This window comes from Hippocampus comes, unplaced genomic scaffold, assembly GCF_001891065.2.
Source record: "Hippocampus comes isolate QL1 unplaced genomic scaffold, H_comes_QL1_v1.1 scaffold76, whole genome shotgun sequence".
Taxonomy (NCBI): Eukaryota; Metazoa; Chordata; class Actinopteri; order Syngnathiformes; family Syngnathidae; genus Hippocampus; species Hippocampus comes.
The window spans coordinates 3551725-3570856 of record NW_017805277.1 but is presented as its reverse complement, the minus strand read 5'-3'; the positions used below and the strand labels follow the sequence as shown (position 1 = coordinate 3570856).

Sequence of the window (19132 nt, the reverse complement as noted above, 5' to 3'; positions counted from 1 at the left end):
TGTACGCAGAGATGGGCACTTGACCCTACTTCGCCGGTCTGTCCTCCGTCCGCGTCCTGGGTACCCTTTCGTCATCGTCCCTCCATCCTTATTCATATAATAATCTTTGTCCTCTGAACTGCGATCGATGGTCACCAAAATCTATGGAGACATCTTGACTTAATGCCCACATGTAATGTAGCATAGTGTCGTCTAATTAGAACCATTCATACTGCTGCATATCATATTCTAGATTGAGAACTAATCACCAAGGCGGATTGGGAAATTGATGATGGACAGTCCTGAAATGCTCCTCTACAAAATATATAAATAATTCTATCTCACTCTGCACCCCATTACCAAATTGCCAGCCACAGACCAGTGGTTGGGGATAACTGCATTGGTCTACAACTGGTCATAATGACGTGGTCAATATATTAATTTGGATCAGTAAACCAGAGAAATACTTTTTATTAATTTAAAACATTTATCAACATACGTACATTACATTGTGGATACAATGTAATTTAATGGAAATACTGAGGCATGTACAAGAAATTATGGTACTGATTATCGTTTACTCCATTTAAATAAAACCTTGGTACAAAGAAATGTCGAAAAAAAAATACAGTCTAATAGGACCAGTTTCCCTCCACACATCATTACTTTGACTGCCTGTTGTTATTGTTCCTTTCACAATGTCGATGACTCCAGCTCTGAACTATATAGAGTGTCTATATTGATTACGGTAAATTCATTCATGCTCTGCTGCTGTATCCCCGGGACAGTTCGAGGATAGGTCTCCCTCATCTGGCAAGAGGAAAATATTTCAGCCGATCAACAAAGAGAATAAAACAACATGTGTAAAAATGAATAAATACATGTAATGTTATGAATATGATCTAGCTTACCATCATAGGCCGTTCCACACCATGTGCAGTAAAAATGGATCCCTCTTAAATAGGATGTCAGTATTTGCAGTTGATCAAAGGACTGTAAGAGAGAGATTACTCGGTTTCATATGGTGGCGAGGGGTGGCCTCTTTTCCCCCAACTGATCCACCACCCCTTCGCCACCTTGGGTAAAACTTTCTAGAGCCGCCACTGCTTATAATAGATAACCAAGTTGCATGTTGAGACTTCTTGGGAAACCAACCTCTCCACTCCATACTGTACAGTGAACCCCAGCATACTCGCAGCTTTTGTTGGAATTTTGAGAGATGTATTTTATCATCAAACAATAAAACAAAACTTACTGGTAATTCCAAAATCTCATCTTCCTCCTCTTTTTCTTCTTTAAATTCATCGATCTCCTCGTCAACTCCTATTTTTGGCCAGTACCATTGTTCTCTGGGGACTGTGATGCCCTGAAATGAAAAGGCTAATTGTTTAGACACAAGCAAAAACTCAAGTGCTATTTTCATAGTGACAGTACATGTCATTTTTCTGTATGAATATCATTATACTGTATAGTGTACTGGTACATCATTTTTGGTCTGATGTCCTGATTTTCATGCACAAGAACCAATTATTCTCCAACCTTCTGAGAATCTAACTGCTCACAGGCTCGTTGACTTCGTCGAAGGTCGCCTTCAATTTTTCGCTCTTCTCGCTCTGTCCTTACTCTTGACCTTGAAAGGTGACAGTGTGAGCAGAGACAGACAATGAAATACTGGCATCTTACAGTATAGCTCAGATCTATATATTCACTTAGTCTTTACCTAAAATCTTCCAAAGATTTAGTTTCATTTTGTTGTTTGGCCTGTACTTTCTTTCGATATTGCTCCAGTTCCTTCTCAGCTTTTCTCTTTTTTGCTTCTTCCATCCCGATGCCACCTCTATCTGAGTCATTCAAGGTCAAAAACAGAGAACATACAGTAATTGGAGTAATATATCACAAGCATGACAAAATGCTTTCTTACCAGTTTTAATATTCAGTGGAATTGGATCAACTCTGCCAGCCCCTAAATTGGTAAATGATATTATCATCAACACAAGTACAACATACAGTAGCAGATCAAATTTCAGAAGGTCAGATAAGAAAACATGCCTTCTTTTCCAAGACCTTGCCCAGCTTTGTAACCCATTTTTTGCAAAAGTGCAAATCCCTTATTGTCATTACTGATGGAACTCTGTAAAGCTGTTTCACGGCTTTCCTTTTCTTGCTCCTTGAAGGTTTTTTGACGGTTTTTAATGTTGCTCTCTTTGTGCTTTTCTTCCCGTTTCATTGCCTCTTTTACTCGCTTCACCATGGCGACACCTGGTTTGACATCTTGTCTGACACAAGAAAAAGGGCGTTATTATAATAACAAAATGACACTTACAGGAATTGAATGATAAAAATTCACTATTGTGGTTCAATATGTAAGAGTATATAAATATATACTATTCAAATCTTAACGATCAATAGTTTCATAAAGGATTATCTATCCTTTATTGTCTATAAGGTTCATAAACCGTATTTCTTTGTCTCGTATTTACCATGCTGTATGTTGTTGAGCATTTAACAGTAGGCATAATAATAATAATCATCATCATCATCGTAAATTTAAAACATTTTTAGCGTGTAAAAGCAGACCAAAACAGTCATGCCGACACACGTTTAAAGACAAATACCGTCCAGAGCAACACTTACATTTGACTGAGGAAAGCATCGGACATATAATCGTCTTCCTCATCGGACATTATTAAACTTTAAAAAAAAAAAGAGAGAAAATGAACAAATAATGCCAAAATTCTTTATTACTCCAGCACTGTAATGGACGTTGCTGCTTCCGCTAATTTTCGGTTCCTCGACAACGCACTCCGACTAACAACAAATTAAATTTTAATACGCTATTACTTGTATGTGGATGCCAGGAAGTCGTCGACTGGTAGTTTATAATGGCTTTAAAACATACAATTTCACGGTTAAGTCATTAAAATGATCATCTTGGAAATTATTCAACTTAATTTTACGACAGGATTACTTGCCCGGTTATTTTTGTTTCATCCGGCAAGTGTTACTGTAACACAAGTGCTACCGTCGTAATTCTCGCCAGGATACGGGAACACGGATGAATACATGTAAAGTTGCTGTCTGAAACAACCTAATCTATTAAGACGCGGTGGTAAAGGGATGTAATCCATTCAGACTTTAAGTCTATTGACGAAGTGTGGCTTTTGATCGTAAGTACTCGCTAGCTTCAGGTTGCTAACAGCTGGAGGAAGCTGTCAACACTGGAGGATCATCGGAACGAAAAGACAAACGGTAACACGCCTTACATTTAACAGTTTTAACGTGGCAATTAGAACGATTTCGCGTAAGGCCCTAAAAACACAATAAAGTACTGTAGTTTGGTTAAGGCTGTGCTGTTGTACTTCGCAAGATGTTTCAAAGGTGGCTATCTTGTTTGAATAGAATATACAGAGCGCACTGTTGATTAAGAAGTTTTGAGGACATCTGTGAAAATCCTCGCCATGGAGCTGGCTCACAGTCTCCTGCTCAACGAGGAAGCGTTGGCGCAGATCACTGAGGCAAAGAGGCCCGTCTTCATCTTCGAATGGCTCCGTTTCTTGGATAAGGTTCTTGTGGCCGCAAATAAGGTGACTGAAACGTTTTTAAGAACTGATCGCTGTGTATTTTATTATGTGTTAGCTACAGATTTTGTCCTTTAACGACAGGTGGATGTGAAGGAAAAGCAGAAAAAACTGGTGGAGCAACTGACGGGACTGATCAGCAGTGCTCCCGGTCCACCAACAAGAAAGCTGCTCGCCAAAAACCTTGCTACACTGTACAGTATTGGTGACACATTTACGGTTTTCCAGACGCTGGATAAATGCAATGATATCATCAAAAGCAAGGACGACACACCTGCTTACCTGCCGACAAAACTGTAAGATAACATTGTATAGTGTGTTGTTCTTTTTAAACATATATTGCAATGACAGGTTTACATTAATTTTACTTTCAAAATTTCAGCAATGTATTTCTCTGTTAGAGGATTTAGTCGTTAAGCCAAATGTTACTCTGATCTTTCATACTTAATGGTGGGATTAAATATACAAGTGGATCCGTGGAGGCATTAATGCAGCCTGATAATGACTGCATCTCACTGCCTGGCCCATTTGTATCGTAAAGCACTGTGCCCTCAGAAAGGTCTATTTGAGAGACAGACGTTTAACCAAAATGTGTTTGATTGACTCTGGCCAAAACTAATAAGGAATAAATTGAATATTTTTAATTTTTCTAATTCTGTGTTTATGGGCTGCAAAAAATATTGGTGAATGTTTTGAACTCCTGCTTCAATTTTGCTTGTTAAAAGTAAGTTGTGTCATATTGGGGGATTTAGTTGAATATCCAGTAACTGATGTAATGTGTTTTTTCTTTCACCACAAACGTGTTGTGATTGGATGTGTCTCTCCAAGCTGATTGCTTGTACATTCCATCTTGTCTCAAGTGTTTAATGAAACAGCCGTGAATTCCAATCAATCAACTGAATTCTTAACAAATCAATTAAGCAATTTTTATTCCCATCCCCGCAAATGGAAATGTTCAAAAGTTATGTGATAAATGTGCACATAGAATATCTACTGTTAATTTACTTATACAGAAACCTCATCTAATTATCTTTGTTTTCGGTTTTCCTAGTGCTGCAGTGGCATGTGTTGGTGCTTTTTATGAAAAGATGGGCAGGATGCTTGGAAGTTCTTTTCCAGATACCATCAATAATCTTTTAAAGGCATTAAAGAATGCAGAGGTATGACATTAGTAGACAACCATGAACACATTTCATTGACTACACTGGAAGTATAGACTGTAGATTCCTCATGTTGTTACTTAACATTTAGGTTTGTTGTCCTAATTCTATCTTCATGCAGTCTCAAGGCAGAGGAGAAATACTCATCAGTTTGCAGAAGGTGCTCAGTGGACTAGGTGGAGCTGCAGCTTCATGCCACAGAGACATCTACAAGAATGCCCGCTCTTTACTCACAGACAGGTCAATGGCTGTGCGCTGTGCAGTGGCTAAGGTAGGTCACATTGTCATCATACCAAAAAGCATAAAGCTAGGTTTGGAAAAGCTAAAGAAGTAATAATTTTGCCAATTTGTTGATTTTCCAAAGCTTAGGATCCCAACTTTCATGTTCATCAAACCCTATTACTTATCCGAGTGACAATGACAATGATGTCATATCCCCCGAATGTGTATCATGTTCTGAATGTTAAAAAAATCCTCTATTGAGTATTATGATTTCACACAGACTCACAATATCTATTGGTATTTGTAGGAAGACAATATACCAGTGATTTTGCAGCCTAGAAAAAAAAATCTGCATAAAATGCTATCTGATAAAGTATCACTAACATGACTCAAATCTCTATTCCATTTACCCGATCAGTGCTTGTTGGAACTGCAGAATGAGGCAGTATTCATGTGGACTACAGAACTGGAGAACATGGCCACATTGTGTTTCAAGGCCCTGGAGGGTTCAAACTACGGTGTTCGGGTTGCTGTGGCCAAGCTCCTTGGGACCGTCATGGCTACAGCTCTGATGCCTAAACAAGCTGCTGGTTAGATATGACACTTGTAGCCAATATAATTTCTTATTCGTACAATAGTATATTCACCATTGGTATTTCTTTTCCTCAGTGATGCGTCAGAATGTGAAACGGGCGACGCTTGAGGAAGTTTTTGAGTTAATGGCCACAGGTTTTCTGCGTGGTGGATCTGGCTTCTTGAAGAGTGGAGGGGAAATGTTGAAGGGAGGCGTTTCTGTCAGCAGAGAAGTCCGGGTGGGCGTCACACAGGTGGGCTGCATTCCTCATAACAAAACACACTTTGGCACGTTTTCCTGTCCCTTACATTTGAAGCCATTTTTTTTCCTTAGGCTTATGTCGTATTTGTTACTACGCTTGGTGGTCAGTGGCTGGAGCGCAACTTTGCCACCTTTCTCTCCCACGTTTTGGACCTTGTGTCCCATCCACGAGCCACACAGACACATGTTGAAGCTGTGTACTCGCGGCGCTGTGTTTCCTTTATGCTACGAGCCACCCTGGGTGGCTTACTCGGTGAGAAAGCGCAGATAGCAGCTGGCAAAGAAATCTGCCAAGCCATCAGCAAGCAAATGAGGGCTGTGGGTAAGGAGAATGTCTTTTATAGTCTTCTGCCAGTGTGTTTCTGTGATCTTTGTTTTATACTATATTACACATTAGCAGACCACATAACCGTCACAGAGCAAAAAATGGCTGTATGGGCCACTAAATTTGCACACTCATGGTAGGAACAAGCCACTTCTGCTCAACGTAACCGCTACCGGTAGCAATATTTGTGAATTTGTCCATCAGATTTCATCACTTTATCTTCTCTACACACGCTAGCACACGAAACAAAAACTAAAAATGGGGGTTCAGAACTTTCAAAAGTTTTCATTCTTACTCTGGTTTTCTCTTAAACCTTTAAACTGTCCAAATGTGCAATAAGTGGCTTTTGTTGTTTTGTATAGCCTCGAGACAATACTTGAAGAAGATAACAAAATGTATATCTGCACGAAACACAATGGTTTCCGAGAGACACTCTGCTCTATTTGTCAATTTATACAGGAAAAAAATAAATGCAAAATTCAGGAAACAGCTTCTAAATCTATTCGTTAAGTATTAAAAGACTCAAAGAAATAACCAAAAATCTATTTATTGCATTTCTCTGCCCCTTGTTATTCCAGATGCAGTTGTCAATGACCCCAATGGAGAAAACAAGACTGGTGCAACTGATGTTTCGGCCAGTCAGCATGTTATGGTTTGTGCCCTAAAAGAGTTGGGCAGCCTTGTTCAGAGCTTGAGTGCCACAGCTTCGCCTCTCATTCAGGAGCCTTCCATTGGTGCGAAGTGTATTTTTTATGATTCACTTCCAGCAGTCCTTTCCGAATAAACAAAATGCAGTTGTGACAATGGAAGTATATTTAACTGTTTTTCAATGACATCTTTCTTAGGACTTCTGGAAACTGTAACCTCAGTATTGCTACACCCAAGCATGGCGGCTCGTTTGGCTGCTGCTTGGTGCCTACGCTGTGTTGCTGTAGCGCTGCCCTATCAGTTAACACCGCTGCTCGACCGCTGTGCTGAGAGGATTAACAGTCTCAAGAGTTCACCCGATGCTGTCAGCGGCTACAGCTTTGCGATGGCGGCTCTCCTTGGAGGTGTACACCAGTGCCCTCTGGGAATACCACATTCTAAGGGCAAGGTATGGAAACACATCATTGTCTAACAGCAATTTAAACATTCTAGATCCCGCTCATCTCTGTCTTTTAATGAAATTTGTAGTCCTAAATATTAAAATTAGATGTCGATTCTGAGTTTAATATCAAAGCGTTGTTTCCCTGCAGTTGGTGGTAAGCATAGCTGAAGACCTCCTTCGGACAGCAGCTCAGAACAGTCGATTGTCTTTGCAGCGGACCCAAGCTGGATGGCTGCTGCTGGGCGCCCTCATGACCTTGGGTGAGTTACTCACAAATATTATCTTAACTGTGATTTGTCAACTATGTTTTTGCCGTACACCATAAACTCCCCTCTGTTTGATGTGTATGGATGCAAAGGTTCGTCCCTGGTACGTTATCACCTTCCCAAGATGCTGCTGCTGTGGAGGAATGTGTTTCCTCGGTCTCAGAAGGAGCTGGAGGCAGAAAAGGCGAGGGGAGACTCCTTTACGTGGCAGGTCACCCTAGAAGGCCGAGCTGGAGCATTATGTGGTAAACGAATTTTCTCCTACCGCTTTATTAAATTGCGTGAAATCTCAACACGTTCCCTTGTGATTCTATCCCTTCCTGTTAAGCCATGCGTAGTTTTGTGGCTCACTGTCCGGAGCTCCTTACGGAGGATGTCATTCGTAGGCTGATGACACCCATTGAATGTGCTATGACGATGATATCTCAGTGAGTATGATGCTTTCATTATGTACTTTTTTTTCGAGATACGGTTAAAAACGTGGAGGGTGCACAAAAATATGTGATTTTTAAATGGATGTCATAACTTAATGTCTGCTCCTCAGTGTCCCTGCCATCATCAAAGTTCACGGGGCACATCTAAAAGCAAGCGCAGCAATGGTGAGACTCAGGCTGTACGACATCTTGGCTCTACTCCCTCCTAAAACATATGAAGGTAAGACATTTGGATTTTTTTCTAATTCTGTGATTTTTTTTTTTTTTTTTTTGTGAATCAATGAACACACTAAACTAACCATCCCTGTCACTCGAAACAACGTCCATTCTTTTTTTTTTGCTGGTACTAACAAACTTTTTTTTCGAGATACGGTTAAAAACGTGGAGGGTGCACAAAAATATGTGATTTTTAAATGGATGTCATAACTTAATGTCTGCTCCTCAGTGTCCCTGCCATCATCAAAGTTCACGGGGCACATCTAAAAGCAAGCGCAGCAATGGTGAGACTCAGGCTGTACGACATCTTGGCTCTACTCCCTCCTAAAACATATGAAGGTAAGACATTTGGATTTTTTTCTAATTCTGTGATTTTTTTTTTTTTTTGAGAATCGCTGAACACACGAATTTGACTAACCCTGTCACTCGAAACAATGTCCACTCTTGTCTTTTTACTGGTAGTGCCAAAGACACAATAGCATCATGGACTTCCCTCTGAGAACAAATCAAGCTCAGTTAAATCTTGAATTTATTGCTGTGCTCCTCCAGGCAGCTTCAATGCACTCCTCAGGGAGCTGGTGGCAGAATTCACTTTGACTGACAACTCATCCAACACCACCACTTCTTTGTTGCGCTCTCTCTGCCACTATGATGACAGTGTGCTCATGGGCTCGTGGCTGCAGGAAACTGACCACAAGTCTATCGAGGACCAGGTAAAATAACCTGTAATTTGCATATTTAATATCCCCATTGTCTGTTTTTCATTCAAATTAAATCAAGTTATTGTTTTCCAAACTATGATTGTTGCATAACAGCTGCAGCCTAACAGTGCGTCTGGCAGTGGTGCTTTGGAGCATGATCCCTCCTCCATATACTTGCGAGTGCCTGTAGGTGAAGCCATCCCAGGTCCACTCCCTCTGGGAGTATCAGTCATTGATGCCTCTGTGGCTCTCTTTGGGGTAGTTTTCCCCCATGTGTCTTTCAAACACAGGTAAGCAATTGAATCAGGAGCATACCTCACATTAAACAAACGTTTTGGTTTGTTTTTAATCATTTTGGTTAATCAGTGTTTGTGTTCCAATGCTGTTGTCCAAAAAATGAGTTAAAATGATTAATTTGGTCTCGTCTACATAATTCAGGTTGCAGATGCTCGACCACTTTGCAGAATGTATCAAGCAGGCTAAAGGAATTCGGCAGCAAGCCGTCCAACTTAACATCTTCACTGCTGTGCTGAGTGCTCTAAAGGTTAGAATCAATCAATTCCCTTTAATGTTTCTTGAGTCGGTTAAAATATGTTGGGAAACTACATCTTTTCTTGTCTTACTTGAAGGGTTTGGCAGAGAATAAGAGTACTTTGGGCCCAGAGGAGGTCCGCAAGTCAGCCCTGGCCCTGGTGATGGGGGCCCTGGATAATCCCAATCCGATTTTGCGCTGCGCTGCTGGAGAGGCTCTCGGCAGAATGGCTCAGGTAGTGGGAGAGGCTACTTTCATCGCAAGAATGGCACAGACCAGTTTTGACAAGTAAGCATTTTCCTCCTCTTTTACTCAAAGTCAGCATAGCAGCAGTATAATCTTTTGTGTGTGTGTAGGGGGGGGCACAATTTTAATGTTTGAAATATGGATTTCAAGCACAAATTGCCTTCAGATGAATCTAAACGTGAATCAGTTGATTCATAAACTATATGGTGTACCAACCTGTGTTTGCAGGCTGAAGTCAGCGCGCGACGTAGTGTCAAGGACAGGTCATTCACTGGCTCTCGGTTGTCTGCATCGATATGTAGGAGGCATTGGCTCTGGTCAGCACTTAAAGACTAGTGTTAGTATTCTACTGGCACTGGCCCAGGATGGATCCTCCCATGAGGTCCAGGTAAAGTATGTCAACAATCGCAAAGATTAAACTGGAAAATAATTTGCGATTCTCCACGATTTGGGGATTGAGTGTGTCATCTTGTCATTTTAAACTACAATATGTTTTTTTTGTTTGGTAGTTGTTTTTTTGGGGGGAGGGGGGTGTAGGGTGGGGATTAATTTTTTTTTTTTTTTTGGTTTCGTTTGAAGTGAATTGTCAAGATTAAGGATTTCACTCAACTAATCATGACACTTATCAACATTCATATGTTTTTTTGACAGACATGGGCTCTGCACTCTTTGGCTCTCATTGTGGACTCAAGTGGTCCTATGTATAGAGGCTACGTGGAACCCACCTTGTCCTTGGTCCTTACCTTGCTCCTTACTGTGCCCCCGTCACATACAGAGGTGCATCAGTGTCTGGGGCGCTGTTTGGGAGCTCTCATCACTACTGTTGGACCAGAATTACAAGGTACTGTAAATCTATCGGAGAGAAAATCAAAGTCTTGATTAAATATCAGATTTGACAAATGCCCTGTTAATTGCACTCAGCTTTCTTGACCAGTAGGTGGGAGTATTGTCAATTTTAAGCCACATACATTCACAATGATGTCATGACTACCTACACTCTTCCTATATTTGTGAAGGAAATGGTACCACCATCTCCACCATCCGCTCGTCTTGCCTCGTTGGCTGCGCGATAATGCAGGATCACTCTGACTCGCTGGTGCAGGCAGCTGCCATCTCGTGTCTGCAACAGCTTCACATGTTTGCTCCTCGCCATGTCAATCTCTCGAGTTTGGTGCCATGTCTTTGTGTAAGACCAATTGGAATTTATCATTAACGGTTCACCTTATAAAGATGTTATTAATGGTGTTCTTTTTGTGCGGTTTCTACATTACTTCATAACAACATATATTTCACACATTAACATTTTGCCTCATAATGGGGCTTTTTCAGGTGCACTTATGCAGCTCTCACCTGTTGCTGCGCCGTGCTGCTGTAGCCTGCTTGAGACAGCTTGCTCAGAGAGAGGCCTCCGAGGTCTGTGAGTATGCCATGAGCCTTGCAAAGAAGGCAGGAAATGGCAAAAACACTGCAATAAGTGAGTGCAAACCTGAACACTAACAAGAATTTGTTGAGCTGGCATGATTTTTAATGAGACGCTGGTGTTTTACTTGCTGATTCAGATCTGAACATCACTGAGACGGGTCTTGAGGGGGCACTGTTTGGCATGCTGGATCACGAAACAGACAGGAAGCTGTGCTCTGATATTCATGACACATTGGGTCACATGCTGTCATCACTTGCTGTGGAAAAGCTCTCTCATTGGCTTAAACTATGCAAGGATGTCCTTGCAGCAACAACAGGTGACTCCAAACGAGAAGAACATCACCAATTATCATTGTCTCTAAAGAAATCAAGACAGAATACTGTTAACTGAGTCTTCGTTTTTTTATGTGCTTCAAAATATGGCCTTCATTCTCTGTCAGATGTGGGAGGAGCTGTTACATTTGAGGTGGAAAAAGATGAAGACTCCGAGAAAAAAGACGAGATGGACGACGACATCATGTTTACGGGTTTAGGCGATGATGACAAGTCGAAGCCCTCAGTGGCACCTCGCTGGGTGACGCGAGTGTTTGCTGCAGATTGCCTGTGCCGCATTATCCTCCTGTGTGAGAACGCAGACAAAGCACACTTTGACCTGGCAACTGCCCGTTCTACACAAGGAAAAAACCCTAAAGGTATTACACGTGACTTTCTGCAAAACACTGGACACATTTTATTGATTACTGTCCTGGGTTACTTTGATCAATCAATCAATCAAGTCAAACTTTGCAACCTTCTGCAGTCTGTAGCACCATTTAAATTTGCCTTTGATGTTCACTTCAGTTATCTTTGTCAAATTTGTTTGGTGATCTTAAATATTTAAGTGGGGAAAGTATGCAAAAAAAATCTCAATTTGAGAAGGCGGAAACACTTTTTCACAACACTGTATATGTTGGTCTTGGTGCGCAAATTAACATACTGTATAATCTGAGCCAAATGCGGTTGATTCCCAGCCAGATTCCTTGATCAAGGTACTCTCATGAGACCTTGATTTTGGTACTTGAAAGCTACATACTGTGCTTGCTGCCCACAGCTCTCTACGAGTGGTCTAAAACTAATTTCGCTCTACATTGAATGAAGTATGGAACAATTAAAAGTGCCTTGATGTTCATTTAACAGTCGTAAAAGGATAATGATAATTGGACAGCCTTTTTTCACTGTCTCCCAACTAACTGGCTGCTCATTTAAGTACCGGTAATGCGTATGCATTCCTTATATAATCTTTTAATTTCCCTACCATCTCTCTTTTTCTAGGAGAACTGCTAGTGCTCCATTTGTCTGACCTCATCCGGATGGCTTTCATGGCTGCCACAGACCACAGTAACCAGTTGAGAATGGCTGGTCTGCAAGCACTGGAAGACATCATTAAAAAGTTTGCGTCTGTTCCCGAGCCTGAGTTCCCAGGGCATGTCATCTTGGAACAATACCAGGCCAATGTGAGTCTCTTTGAAGGAATTCAGTTATACACTAATAGTCAAAATAATTGATTATCCAATCATTTCACCGTCAATTTTATGTATTAAGGTTGGAGCTGCACTCAGACCAGCTTTTTCACCTGATACACCATCTGACATAACAGCAAAAGCATGCCAAGTAAGAAACTTTGTCATTCCCTTTTTGAAGGAATACATTCCAACTAATGTGCTCTTCATTTCCCTTTGCTTACTTTTGTTTAAATTATGTAATGGCTGTATTGCCGGTATTTAGAGCAGAAATAATCATAATGATCACCCTTAAGGCCATTACAGCCAGCTACGTTACTGCTGCATTATTCATCCTTACGATTAACTTGTATCTGTTCATACATGTACACAGTCACAGTCAACTGTAGAAACAGTAATTCCCCTCCAGTGGCAATTTCTCTCAGAGTGCAAGGACAGTTCCGTTTGCTTGAAAATGTGTGTGAAATATGTACGGCTGCGTTTACATCTCATTGACTAAATATGCGCTGATTCTCTGTCTTTGCAATCTATTTGAATACAATTTAAAAAGTTGCATAATAACAGACCAAGATATGTAAGAAGGACTTTAATAAAGTTCAGATCACCTTCATCTCTGAATGTGTATGTCCCTAGGTGTGCAGCACTTGGATTGGTAGTGGTGTAGTAAGTGACCTCAACGACCTGCGGCGAGTCCACAACCTGCTAGTGTCATCATTGGACAAAGTGCAAGCTGGGAAGGGTTCATCCAGTCAGCTGTACAGTGAGAGTGCCACCACCATGGAGAAGCTGGCTGTACTTAAAGCATGGGCGGAGGTGATACCCACGACTCTTTTGTTCTGTCCATAACACCGATGTGTTAAGCTTGATGATGTGTAAAGGATACTTGTGTAAACACTTGACTATTCTATTATTATGGGTGTTATTAACAGGTTTATGTGGTAGCGATGAAGATTAAGAAAGAGGCAGAATCAAAGCCTGTCAAACCGGTTCGAAGCGGAGATGAGGATGAGGATGATCTGGGTGCAGATGTGCTTCCACCTGACAGTCTCATCACTTTAGTGCAGCCTGAACTGCCCTCGCTTAGTCAACTGTGGTTGGCCATGCTCCGAGACTATGCCCTGCTCACTCTGCCTGCAGAGTTTTCCAGTCAGCTGCCTCCTGATGGTACAACACAACTGTGCCTTTTGATTGCTGAATAGTGCAATGAAATGTTTGAGACATTTACTTCTGTACGAGGCCTGGTGCTCATCCCTTCTTGCATGTGGATGCGCACCGCTGGAGTTCATTGGTTTTTGTTCTATTTTTGGCCTTGCTTTTAAAGAGAGTTACTCCACTATTAACGTTTCAAATGTAATTTACACCAGGTGGAGCATTTTATACTCCAGAGACGATAGACACAGCAAGGCTCCATTACCGCAACTCATGGGCTCCTGTACTGCATGCCGTGGCCTTATGGCTAAGCAGCACTGGCTTTGGAGCTTGTGAAGCAAAAGAAGAGGTTTCTCCAGTACTCTCCAAGGCTCCTGCCCTCCAAACAGGAGCCTCACCGACCGTTAAGACCTTTGAAGAGTCAGTCAAAGAGAGGATGCACCTAATGTTAGGTAAAGATATAGAGACATTGAATGTAATTTAAAGCGTTCATGTTCAACTGATGTTGATTTTAATTTCGTAGCCCCTCACAATCCTTTTGTACCTGGCAAAAAAAACATATTTCTTACTGGGCACCAAAGATTGCAAAAAAAGAAAGGAAAAGAATTGTGTTTTTCTTTGTCTCTCAGGTGTCAGTATAGAGTTTCTTTGCTTTCCCCGGCCCGAGGAACCCATTGAGCATGTCATGTCCTGCCTGCTAGCCTTGTCCACTCTGCTTGAGTCTCCCTGTGCAAAGACCCACATTGCGGAAGACCAGGTAAGGGCATCTTTGTTTTTGATTGAAAAGCTTTGGGACGTTCACACAGCTTTCTGTTTCTGAATTTTTCTGCATTGTCAATTCTGAAACAATTTCTTGCTTTTTAATAAAGGGAATGACAATTTGTTTATTTATTTATTTTTATCTGATTTGATGATTAATCGAATTTTTTTTTTTTTACAGATTATTGAAATAATCGTTAGTTGCAGCCCAAGTATTTATGTTGTAAGAGGAATACAGCAAGCAGCTTCACTCTAGCTGTTTCATTGTTGTACATCAAGTGACACATTTGCCAGGATTGCTTCAGTGAAAACACCTGTTAAATACAACAAGGCCATGTGGTACTTACTGCTTTCACAAGGTGACAAGGGTCACTTGGGTGCGCTATCATACAATAGATCTATGCCAAACCTATGCTTTGATTTGGTTAGGTTGACCTGTTGAAATTCTAAAGGCCACAACACATGCCTGTGATTGGCAAGACTGGAGTATTTGCTTTCTTGCACTAGTTTCAATAAGTGTTACTTTTTTTTCTAGCTGCTGGCAGTGGAGCTCCTGAATGTACTTCACAGACTGTTGTTGACCCGGGACCCTCCTGCAGTCCAGCTCCAGGTGACTGCTGTCGTACAGGAGACCATAAAAGCTGCGGTGGACCATATTCAGCAACAACATATCAACAAAGGTCATGAGCTAACCCATTGCCCTCCTTGGTTTACATGACAACATGACACTGTGTTCCAAAGTTCTTCGTTTGACAATATTTGTTGGTAGGTTTAGACAGCAAAGTGGTGTAGTGGTTAGCGCATCTACCTCACATGTTTTAGGTTGGAGGTTTGATTGAGGGCTCTGGCCATCCTGTGTGACATATGTATGTTCCCCCTTTGCACTAACTCCCAAATCCCAAAAACATGTATGTTTAATTGTTTCATGGTAGACTAAATTGTCCAGAGGCCACAATATGAGTGTGAATGGTTGTTCATCTATTTGTGCCCCATAATTGGGCAACCAGACCAAAGTGTACCCGTCTCTAGTCTGAAGTCAACTGCGACCCAAATAAAGATAAGCAGTATAGAAAGTGGAAGGAGAGGTTATTGGTTTGCTTTCTACTGACAGAGCAATATGATGTTCAGTTTTACTGATCTAGGTCATGATGGCATTTTGCACAGGCAAAGAGGAGGAAGGCCAGAGAGATTCTCAACTCAGCCTAGGGGAAGGAGGAGAGACGGGTGAACTCGTCCCTGGCACCTCTCTGGTGTTTGCCGCAATGGAGCTGCTGGTGTTCATCCTGGTTCGCCACTTACCACAGCTCAATACACGTATGAAGGAGTCACCCAGCCATGTGTTGATCAGGCCTCAACGACTACCTGAGGAGAGTGCACGCCTCGTGGCAAACAGCGTTTCCATCTTGGCAGAACTGCCCTTGCTCTGTTCCCCAGCTGGTAAGACACACATCTTAAAAAAACAATGCTGAGTTTGTTTCACTAAAGAAACTATACTTGAACATTTTTTCTGCATACTATATTACAACTCAGACATTTTTACTGTTGTGTTTATTCATCATGAAAATGATGCCCATGTTCTTGTGGTTTCTGTTCTCAGGTAGCATGACCATCCTACCTACTGTCCTCTTCCTAATCACCGGCGTGCTGAGGGAAACTGCAATTAAGACTGCTGACAATTCCGTGCCTATATCTGTGTCTGCCGCACTGCAGGGCATCAAGACCATTATCACCTCCCCATTGGCTCGAGTAGATAGCCTCCAGACACAGTGGACTGCTCTTGTGAGGAGCAGCCTGGCTTCTGTACTTGAGGACTCACAGCCAGGTTTGTACAGACATACTCATCCTAAAGGACGAACCATGAGCAATATGCGATATGTCAAACATAATTTGTTTTTTTCTTTAGATGAGTCCAGACCAGATTTGGATGAGATCAGTATGTTGACGGCAATAACACTCCTCCTACTGTCTGCTAGTAATGAACTTGTAGGAGTTACTGTCCTGCAAAAGGGCTGCATGGAACGTTTCCGCAATGCCCTCAACTCTTGTGATCCTTGGGTAAGTGCCTGAACCGCAAAACGCTCATCATACACATTGAAATCCTGGATGTGACTTGTTCTCTTTTGTGATTTTTCATTCAATTTTTTTTTTTTTTTTTAAACACTCGTTCCAGGTTCAGGCACGGTGTTACCAGCTGCTCTTGTCAGTGTTTCAACATCCTAGCCGTCAACTTTCTACACCATACATTCACGCTCTGGCTCCACTCATGGTGGAGAAACTGAAGGCAGTAGAGCGCAGTCGGCCAAGGACGTCCGCTGAGCTGCAGGCTGTGCAGGAGGGCATCAGGGTCCTGGAGAATCTTGTTGGCATGGGTGAAGAGCAGAACCGTGAGTGTCTCTTTGCTTAATGGATTACTAATGTGTGCTCTGTTTTTCCATTCAAGTGTATAGTTCAGTGGCTATAAATGTGCATTAGTAATGATCAAAGCATCAAGGCTATTTTTAGGATGCTTACTACAGCTTTACTGGCAATTTTGCTGTTATTGTATTCTATTAATATTCGTGAATTTCTTTTGTATGTCCCCTGACGGATGTACGACAAAGCTATACAAAAATATTCACCGAGTTATGAATTATCTGGCATACCGTATGTGCAGGGCTTTAAACTGCCCCTAAACGGTGGCGTTTTTCTCCTAAAATTCAAGACAGTGCATGTAAATTATTCAGATAGTCGCACCTGTGCAACCAGTAGTAAAGTCGCTGATATATATTTTTTAATTAAATAGTTTCTGTTGGTGACAAACGTCTTTTCCACACTTGAGCCCATTTAGCAGTATTGAGTGGAAATGTTTACTTCCACAAATCCTCTGATTATGCCCCCTACAATGTACACTGTTCTCCCAATAATTTTTTTTTAAAAAGTTAGTGGAAAATATTGCCACCAAAACTGAATGCTCAAGGAGCTGAACTGAATGCTCGAGGAGCTGTTACCTCCTGTCGTATCACAAGATACTGGCACCCACCACAGTAAAACAGTGAGGAAAAAAAAACCCACAATGACCAATGGTGGGTGAATAAAATACAATTTTACTTGAATATGAAAAATGATTCAACACCATCAGATTTTGTGCAAAGATGACTGAGAATGCTGCAATTTGAATTGTATTATAATTACTCAATAATTGACTCACTTTACTCGCATAAAGACTTGGATAATGTTATTTCTAATTATTATTGTTGTATTATCTCATTGTTTTTCCATGTGCCCAATAGGAGTGCAGTTGGTGGCTCTTCTTGTTCCAACACTTATCTCGTACCTTTTGGATGAAAATGCCATTCCTACTGCATCCCAAGCCTCCAAAGGCCTCCATGACTTTGCCCTTCAGAACTTGATGCGCATCGGCCCTCTATACCCAGCTGCCTTCAAGATGGTCATTGGTGCAGCGCCTGAGCTTAAAACCCGGCTGGAATCTGCTGTTCGGGCAAACCAGGCCACCAGCAAAGCTAAAGACGCAGCACGCCAAGCTCAGCCAACAGTCCAAGTTGCACCAACTATCAAACTCAAAACTAGCTTCTTCTAAACACTCAAATGTTCTCACACAGACCTGTTTGATTTGTGTCAAATGAATGTCTGTATCAAGGAATAATTTTTTCCATTGTATTTATTTTAAATCTCATCTGTGTCTTAAACAAATGAGAGACCCTTGTGACGTCCTTAAAATGCATCTGAATGTTCAATGAAAAGATTGTCCCTGTAAAATCCATTGCACATTTTGATCACACAAATGTATTGTCTTCTGGATTGATACACATTTGCGGTATTGTACTTTTGCCCCTACTACTTTCTACCCCCCTTCATCCAAATACATTATTTTTACATCACCTTAAGCCTTGCAGTAATAGGTTCCATCAAATTTTAATTGTCTTGAATTAATATTCCAATGCCCTGTTTTAGTCGTGATTATTTTGAGCGCTCAAGTGTGAGGCTTTTTGGATTAATTGTGTAATTATCTTATTTACATTGAATCTGAACTCTTTCATACAAAATTTTAAAATAAGCCTGTGTCTAGTTTTGATCAGAATTAGCTCTCATGCTAAATTTAAAGATTACTTAACAACCACAGTACAGATCAGGGTCACCAAAATGGCACCATGTAGCTCCTGAGGACCATAGGAGTATCCTGTGGGCTTGTTCTAAAAATAGTGATGGGACATTATGATTTCATATTAATGATGATCATTTCTAAATGTAAACACTTGCAGAGCTATATAGAAATAAAGTGTTGCAGACAGTATTGATATTTTTTTCTTTCCTTTTAAAATCATTGTTGATAATTGTTAGAAGTCATTAACATCATCACTGTCTTCATAGAGATTAATATATTGTTAGTAATAAAAACATACACGGTAAGATGTGCAAATTTGCTATTTTAGGAGTGTGTATCCATCTAGTAGCGCTTTGCATTCATCAGCATCCAAGGGGGGCTCTCAGTTTCCAAACGGTTAGATCGTCCATCTTTAGATTATTCAACACAAATACTATTCGGATAAAGTCCTTAATTGTTGTGTTGACATTTTTTGGGGCGTTGTAATTTGGAAAGCTAATGCTTTTATTTTCAACATCATTCCCAATTGTTCACTTTTTAGTGCCGTTTCCTTGCTCGAGAAATGAAATACAGTAGATGAGTCTGACCCCCTCCCAGCTAGCATGTGGGCGGGGCCT

At 41.2% G+C, this 19132-nt stretch overlaps 2 protein-coding genes across 4 annotated transcripts; one reads left to right on the top strand and one right to left on the bottom strand.

Annotated features, from left to right (window-relative positions):
* Nucleotides 1-436: 436 nt before the first annotated feature.
* Nucleotides 437-2766, bottom strand: gpatch11 (G patch domain containing 11). Of its 3 annotated transcripts, none has more exons than XM_019870528.1 (8): nucleotides 2614-2766; nucleotides 2029-2255; nucleotides 1901-1942; nucleotides 1700-1820; nucleotides 1519-1609; nucleotides 1235-1345; nucleotides 891-972; nucleotides 437-789 (listed from the first exon to the last, which is right to left on the bottom strand). In XM_019870528.1, the coding sequence occupies exons 1-8, from the start codon at nucleotides 2661-2663 to the stop codon at nucleotides 734-736; spliced, it is 780 nt and encodes a 259-aa protein (XP_019726087.1). In that variant the 5' UTR covers nucleotides 2664-2766; the 3' UTR covers nucleotides 437-733. The 3 variants fall into 3 exon arrangements, with proteins under 3 accessions (XP_019726087.1, XP_019726088.1, XP_019726089.1); XM_019870529.1 differs by having other exon boundaries at nucleotides 2029-2250; nucleotides 2614-2758; XM_019870530.1 differs by lacking the exon at nucleotides 2029-2255 and having other exon boundaries at nucleotides 2614-2758.
* Nucleotides 2767-2877: 111 nt separating this feature from the next.
* heatr5b (HEAT repeat containing 5B) lies at nucleotides 2878-18704 on the top strand. Its single transcript, XM_019870523.1, has 36 exons — nucleotides 2878-3228; nucleotides 3379-3563; nucleotides 3642-3853; nucleotides 4609-4717; nucleotides 4839-4988; nucleotides 5358-5529; nucleotides 5609-5766; nucleotides 5847-6096; nucleotides 6678-6833; nucleotides 6945-7195; nucleotides 7338-7449; nucleotides 7548-7700; nucleotides 7784-7883; nucleotides 8000-8109; nucleotides 8655-8818; nucleotides 8921-9096; nucleotides 9245-9350; nucleotides 9436-9626; nucleotides 9813-9972; nucleotides 10236-10425; nucleotides 10601-10770; nucleotides 10914-11058; nucleotides 11144-11323; nucleotides 11447-11698; nucleotides 12318-12499; nucleotides 12588-12656; nucleotides 13139-13318; nucleotides 13435-13669; nucleotides 13870-14106; nucleotides 14284-14411; nucleotides 14949-15093; nucleotides 15578-15850; nucleotides 16011-16235; nucleotides 16317-16468; nucleotides 16584-16797; nucleotides 17683-18704. The coding sequence occupies exons 2-36, from the start codon at nucleotides 3438-3440 to the stop codon at nucleotides 17988-17990; spliced, it is 6141 nt and encodes a 2046-aa protein (XP_019726082.1). The 5' UTR covers nucleotides 2878-3228; nucleotides 3379-3437; the 3' UTR covers nucleotides 17991-18704.
* The last annotated feature ends 428 nt before the right edge of the window (nucleotides 18705-19132 follow it).